General features: G+C 36.4%; 1 protein-coding gene across 1 annotated transcript; it reads left to right on the top strand.

Annotated features, from left to right (window-relative positions):
• The first annotated feature begins 203 nt into the window (after nucleotides 1-203).
• tmem125b (transmembrane protein 125b) lies at nucleotides 204-7,595 on the top strand. The gene is made up of 3 exons (XM_056466016.1): nucleotides 204-392; nucleotides 536-630; nucleotides 5,642-7,595. The coding sequence occupies exon 3, from the start codon at nucleotides 5,673-5,675 to the stop codon at nucleotides 6,324-6,326; it is 654 nt and encodes a 217-aa protein (XP_056321991.1). The 5' UTR covers nucleotides 204-392; nucleotides 536-630; nucleotides 5,642-5,672; the 3' UTR covers nucleotides 6,327-7,595.
• The last annotated feature ends 345 nt before the right edge of the window (nucleotides 7,596-7,940 follow it).

The raw sequence follows: 7,940 nt of genomic DNA, 5'->3' as shown, positions 1-7,940 counted from the left end.
CTCAAGCAGAGTAAACTTATGTCATGTGAATGACACCATCTTTTACATTCACAAAACCCTCCATTATGCTGCGAGCGTGACATCAGAGATTCACTGGGTGGGATGTTCCTCTGTGAGCCCCTCCAGCCGGGCCTATTGTCTGTCCCACAAAGCCTTGAAAGACATCCCTGCATCTTAGTCGGCTTGCTCGCCCTTCGCAAGTGTATGTGATTTGTGAGCGTTTGTGTGTGTTCTCCATGATGCCTAGTGTGTCACATTGAAGAAGACAATGAGAAAGGTCTTATTGTCCAGCTGGAATGTGGCAGAAGAAGACAACGGGACACGCATGTCATCGCTTGGCACCAGTGTCAGGTCTGCTTACAGCATGACACACCGCGGAATAAGAGAGACAGGTAAACAGTCGCACAAAAATAAAAAAAATGCTGAGAGATGTGACACTGCAGTCTTGCGCTACAGCCAAAGAGAGTGCGTTTTAGACTGCTGTGTGTTTGGCAGAATTAAGCTATTATTATATTCTTTATATTATATTCTACAGGAAAGGATGTCTGCTGATCCATGATGATGATGATGCTTGGGGAGATTTCAAAACCTTAATCTGAATTGATGATTGGAAACATGCACTGATAAAAGGTAAGGAAGATCTCTATTTGTTACAAATACCTTGGTGGTTTATCATTTTTAATATACAGCTTCTGTGTTTCGTGATTCACAGGTGTTTTATGTTTAAATACGGTTATGACTATTGCATTATGAGACTTTGTTTTGTGCTCTGTCAACTTTTGATGTTGACAGTTAAAATCTGGAGTGGCATTTATTGATATTTTAGAAGGTTGAAACAAAATATTGTATAAGAAATAATGTATAAAGAACAAAAAAAATATGTTAATTAGCAGAAAAATACTTTTTCCTTGGCAGTTTATTGCCAGGTTGTTTTATCGCAATATACAACACCAATCCAGACAATATAACACTTTTAAAAATGTCAAAAAAAGTCACTTTTTCAAACTTTTCAACAAAAAAAGTTGTTGGAGGAAAGATCCATGTATCACAATGCAATTCAAAAGCATGAACAAAATGAAAAAAAAAATAATGTGATTCACAAAATATGGAGAATTGCATTTACACATATTTTTTTAAAGTTTGTGATGAAAGCAGCTTCTTCTATCACATTTTATTATTCACATCATGTAAAAAAAAGTAGTGTAGGCATGTTGTAAGGAAGAGGATTAGAGGCAAGAAATACTTATAATAATAAAAACATCTTGAGATTAAATTCATTATAAAGCAAAATAAAAAAGTTGAAATTAAATGCTCAGAATAAACTCATCAAATTTCGAGAATAGTGTGGTTGAGTTTTGAGAAAAAAACATAAATTTTGAGAATAAAGTCATTAAACTACAAAAATAAAGTCATGTTTTGAGATGCAACTTTTTTTAAATTTAAATGTTGAGAATAAACTATTTATATTTTGAGAATAAAGTCACTGGGTTTTAAGAAACAACTTGTTAAATTTTAAGGGAAAAAAAGCACGTTTCGAAAAAAGTTTAAAGAAAAAAGTTGAAATTAAATGCTAATAATAAAATCTTTCAATTTTGAGAATAAAGTCGTTGTATTTAAAAAAAAAAAAAACATCTTGTTAAATTTCACGAAAAAACACGTTTGGAAAAACTCAAATCAAAATACTGTCAAAATAAAATGTTGGCTTTTTAAAATTATTATTACTTGGCCCAAATCTTACGATGATTTCTTTTTTCTTTTAATGCTTGGCCCTAATTCTCTTCCGTATGTGTGTATAAATCATTTCTTTTTTAACTGACTGAGATTGTTATTTTGGTAACTCCTGGCAGATTTCTGCAATAAAACCTAAATAAAAAATATAATCTTGAGGCTTGAACATTTTTTTAAATAATATTTATATTGTCATTTATTTTACAATAAAGTACATCTACCAACTTTTAACTTATGTTAGCAAAATATGCAAAAAATTTACAGTTAAGACAGGCTGAATATGAAATGGATATTTTACTTTACAAGCAAGTGATATTAGTGTATGTTTTAAAATGGACAGTGAGTCAAATACTTTGAGAATCCTTTGAGTGAATGAACTCACTGAATCACTCAGATTATGGGTTACTGTATCAGTTGTCTGTCTCTGTTAATGAACTGCAAATGATCTTTCCGTTCAGTCATGTGTGACAAAATATATTGAGTACTTACGTTTTGGAAACTTACTACTGACTGGTTGTTGATATTGTTGCATGTTTGCATATTTAAACATACATCAAGACACATTTTTATATATATATATATATATATATATTTATGTGTGTGTGTATATATGTGTGTGTTCATTAAAGGACAATAACTAAATATGCAAAATGACAACTGTGTGGCTATAATATGAAATTATGCCACTCATTCTATTAAGTGTGGATGTTAATTTACTGTACAGTACACTGTTTTCAGTAACTTATTGCCAACACAGCCTGTGTTTTTTTTATATCAGCCATTCAAAAGAACTATTCTGTTTTGTGTTGTTCACTTGTTATGGTTTGATTCACTTTCTATTGCTTTTGTTTCAATTTCTTTGTAATGCTTTTAATTAGATTTTCTTAATATTTAATTTTATTTAGTTGCCTTACAGTTTAAAATGAACACACTGAAGCCTATTGAAAACAATCCGGTTCTGGAAGTAATAAGAAAATAGATTTTTAACAATAACTTATATAAGCCATCAAAGATAGAAGTGTTGTAAAATGTTCATTATTCAAGACATTTTTTAAACATAATAGTTTTAATAACTAATTTGTTTTAACTGATTATTTCTATCTTTGCCATGATGACAGCACATAATATTTGACTAGATATTTTGCAGGATACAAAATACAGAATTCAGCTTAAAGTGCCATTTAAAGGCTTACCTAATTAGGTTAGTTGGGCAAGTTATGTTAAATAGGCAAGTCGTTGGACAACAGTGGTTTGATCTGTAGACAATCAAAAACATACTTAACGTGTCTAATAATATTGACCTTAAAATGTATATATTTTAATTTTAAAAACTAAAAATATATACCCCTGATAATTTTAACTTGCCCAAAGTGAATAAGTACAGATACAGTTGATGTATTCTCATATTAAAAGTGAATGGTGACAGCAAGAAGCTTGACTCAAACCTTATCAAACAATTGATTTGCGTTAAAGGTGCAGTAAGTAAGTTTGACACCCAGTGGTTGAACTAGGAATTACATTCCTGGATCAAAACAAATGCAAGCGCAGGTTGCCAGATTGACGGAGCGAGTCTGACTATCGAGCCTAAAGGCTGATTTAAATCGTGTTCTATATAAAAGCATGGGCACCCGATAGAAGGAATATTTTCTTATTAAAAGCAAAACACTTTGAATTGATATATCAGAAACTGCATCTATGTCTTGCAGCTGAACAACTGACAATGATCACCTCAGGTACACCTCATGTGCTTTATTCAGTGTTAAATGCTAATAATGTGAGTTTGAATTGCTATTTTACATGACTTTTATTGCCATACTACTGACAGCAGCAACAGATAGTTCACCTTAGAACTTGAAAATAAAATAAAGCATTTGAAATTGAACAATAAAACTGAAAAATAATGCAAACTAGCACATGTTACTGATTCAGCATCTACATTTAATAATGTTAAAGAGGATTAATATGTATTAATTACATTATAAACCTTACCATTTCGTGAGTGAGTGCACTATTCTATGCTTCTTAATGGCTGTATAAAATTCTGTCGTGTTTCGTCTAGTGCAAACAGCCAAATTGCTTATCACTGCAAATCTCATCACGTAGTGTGTTGTTAGGACACAGGTTACAATGTAACCTGCTCACCTAATGTTTTCGTTTGTAATAATTATATTATTTGCTAATTATTAACCTTATGTGGAACTCTGAATCTGCGTCTCATTTCGGAGTCTGCTACTGTCCAATGGAGGTGGCATTTTGGTCACGGACGCATGCTTTGAGAGCCTTCCAGACTGAACCAATGAAATATGCGGTTTTCCACCAAGGCAACTCGGGGTGCTGAAATATAATTGGCTAAACTGGCAGTAGGCGGGTTAAAAGAACCAAATCAAAGACAGCCATTCTGCCACATAAAACACATTTTCAAAGCAGAATATCTGACTTCAGCATTGTTTTTCAGATAAACAAGAATGTTCACTTAGCATGTTTCTTAAATATCTGCAAACATATTATGGTGTTTTTATGCTTTAAAAGAGTAAAAAACATACATACAGCACCTTTAAAGAAATATTAATCACTTTCAGATTAATCGTATTCGTTAACATTGTGTCTATATACTCAAAAAAATCCGCTTGTTTCTGCAAATTATTTAAAATAAGCTGAAACAACCAACACAGGCTCATTGTGTAAACGTAGCCCTGCGGATGTTTCTGGAGACAGCGAATTACGTAGGCGGAGGTACGTATGGCTGCATTTCATTTCTTTAAACGAATGCTACAGGGTGGTGTGACGCCGTTCCTTTTCGCGCTTACCAGCTGACCGCTTACCTCCGTATGGACGCCATTCCGGCTGCAACCAGTTTGTCCCGTTAGCGCGCCACGTACGTCTGCGGATTTGAGATGTAGAGAGGAGTTGACCACGAAGACGGGAGTTCGAGTCTGGTGAAGAGCGGTTCCAGAAAGCAGGTAAGACAAAAACAGAATCCAATATATAAAACAAACAAGGGAATAGCAGGGTGAGGATGTGATACAAAAAAAAGTCAGACGAGGGCTTTTATTTTTTTGGAATAGCTTTTGAAACGTGTTGGTTGGGTTTAGGGAAGTGGGTGGGCGGGTCAATCGATAAAATTGGATGGGTTTAGGGAAGGGGGAGGGTGGGTCAGCCGAACGTTCGCTCAGTCAGTCAGAAAGTCTGTCCAAAAGTGAGTCGACAGCGGCCTCTGGTGGGTTTACGTGAGAACAGCACAAATGGCACTCGCGAGGGAAATTTGAGATCTCGAAAAGCGTACACGGCGACCTCTGGCAGATTCGCGAAAACAAAAACTGCGGAAAAACGTGCCGTCGGGATGTATTTCGCGGTCTGCAGAAACGTCCGTGGAGGTACGTTTTCAGAATGAGCCTGGGTTGGAAACAAGACAATTCTTAAGATTTTGTTGGGACAACTTAATTGTTTTATGTTAAATCTACCTAATCGTTAATAGTTAATTGATTTGTCTTAGGACAACATGAAGGAATTTGTGGAACACTGCATTTTTTACAGTGTATATTTGTATACTGTATAAACACTATAAAAACGCTGGGTTCCACACAATTCCTTCAAATTTTGTAATAATGTGCTTCATCTTTTTGCTGGATGGTTTGGCTCATTCCCCATAAAGCAGACTTTTTCACTATTCCAAAAAATGTGTAAAATGGGCAGGCACTAATGAACTCAAAAAATTATGTTTGCTGTTTGTTGAAATTAATTAATTAAAATAAGCTAAGACAACACAATCCACTCAACTTAATTGTTTTATATTCAATCCACTTAAATTTGTAAAAACTAATAAGTTAACTTAATTCTTTTGTGTTGTACCAACATAAATCGATTGTGTGGAACCCAGCATTTTTACAGTGTGGTGTTAACAATTGTTCGACAGTGAGACCTCCGCCTGTCAGTCGGCCCCTGAGATGGAGCTTCTCCCGCTGGGTGTGCTGAGTCGCGGACGTCCCGTTCACCTGCAAGCGGAACCCCTGTGGCTCCAGCATCCCGCCATGGAGGAGCAGGTGGAACTGTGGTGGTTCAACAAGCCGCACGTCTCTCTCCTGTGCTACTGCTTCTCCGTGGCTATGGTCCTGAGTCTGGGTTCAGCCGGCGTGGGTCTCCTCTCCACCGCCTCCTCTGCTGTGGGACCCTCAGTGCTGTGGCGTTTGGCTGTGGGCTCCACCCTGTGTCTGCTGGCGCTGGTGGTCCTGATGAAGCAGCTGCTCAGCTCGGCCGTGCAGGACATGGGCTGCATTCGCAACCGCAGACGCATCGAGCAGCTGCGCAGCGGAGGAACCGTGGACCCCTTGCTTCTGCTCTTCACTGGTTTGGCACTGATGGTCTGCGGGATAACTCTGCTCAGTCTCTCTCAAACAGACATGCTGCTCTCTGGTGGGACCCTACTGGCTTGTGGAGGCGCTGTGGTGCTTGGTGTGGCGGCTTATGGAGGGATGGTTTATGTGCAGGGAAGGAGAAACACAAGGAGGCGAAGGCGGCGGAGGGTGAGAGTGTATACGGTGACGGGGCAAAGGAATCCACCATGGAGGGATTCAACTTATAGTCAGTCGAATTTGTTGTAAGCAGAGGTGGGAAGAATATTCAAAATCTATACTCAAGTAAAGGTACAAATACTTGAGGAAATTTTATGCAAGTGAAAGTAAAAGTAACAATCTTAAAACTTACTTCAGTAAAGGTTATTGCACAGTGAATCTGAAATTTTCATCTGTAATTTTCACACATTAAAAAATTAATTCTGACCTCACGTTCTGTAAGTTGTATTGACACACTGCCTATGAAACTCCAAGAACTCAAGTAAATAGTTACAACTTACATTTAATATATAGTCAGAATTATTAGCCCCCCTGTTTATTTTGTTCCCCAATTTCTGTTTAATGGAGAGAAGATTTTTTCAGCACATTTCTAAACATAATAGTTTTAATAACTAATTTCTAATAACTGATTTATTTTATCTTTGCCATGATGACAGTAAACAATATTTGACTAGATATTTTAAGACACTTCTATACAGCTTAAAGTGATATTTGAAGACTTAACTAGGTTAATTAGGTTAACTAGGCAGGTTAGGGTAATTAGGGAAGTTATTGTATAACGATGCTTTGTTCTGTAGACTATCGGAAAAAATATATAGCTTAAAGGGGCTAATAATAATGTCCATAAAATTGGGTTTAAGAAATTTAAAACTGCTTTTATTCTAGCCGAAATAAAACAAATAAGACTTTCTCCAAAATAAAAAATATTATCAGACATACTGTGAAAAATTCCTTGCTCTGTTAAACATCATTTGGGAAATATTTTAAAAAGATACATACATATATATCATATATGGCTCATTGCCAGTAAAAATCACTTGGGTATGAATGCTGAAAAAAATCAGTCCTGTTCTGAAGTTCTGTGGCAAGCTCAAAGTTTGAACCTGAAGCACTACTTGAACCCAAAACATTTGCCAAAACCTTGGAATGCCTTGGAATATTGTATCTCAGAAGACATTTCATTCAACTACACTGCCCACTCAAAATTTGAGAGAATTTTACTTGTATATTTCTGTCAACATGCATGCACTCTTTCAAATTCAGCTTCCTTCTGGGTAAATGATACCTTTCTCTGGAACAAATATGCAGGAAAACACTGCGTCTACTGTGCATCTGCAAGCATGTCAATCCACACAGTAGTCTACAAATAGCGCCAGAAACGAAAAGACATTTTCTACACTGTTCCTTGTTTTCTACAAATCCCTACAATTGTTCAAGTAACCATTGGATTTTTTAAGAACAAAACACTGATTTTTTTTAAAGATTTATTTTTTGTCAGTATTTAGACAGGAAGTGAAGTTGGCGAGAGAGAGAGAGAGGGTGGGGTGGGGGGGGGGGGGGGGGGGGGTAGGGAAATGTCTACAAGCTGGGATTCGAACTCGGACACCCTGACGTGCTCCCGCACCATTTGTCGCGCAAACCACTAGGCTATTGTGCCAACAAAATATGCGTGAAAGCTTCACTTGTAAATAGGGTATATGCCGAGCTAGTGCCCTTCCTATACTGATAAACTTCCGGTGACCTGTTATTGTGAGTTTTTTTCTATTTTATACTGTTCCTTTTACAGCATCGATGTTGTAATGTAATTAAAATACAATCAGTAAACAGACTTTAGCGTTCATTCAGTTGCTCAAGCGTAAAACG

Source organism: Danio aesculapii, chromosome 2 (assembly GCF_903798145.1).
Source record: "Danio aesculapii chromosome 2, fDanAes4.1, whole genome shotgun sequence".
NCBI lineage: Eukaryota > Metazoa > Chordata > Actinopteri > Cypriniformes > Danionidae > Danio > Danio aesculapii.
The sequence above is the reverse complement of the archived record's forward strand: the minus strand, read 5'-3'. Positions and strand labels throughout refer to the sequence as shown.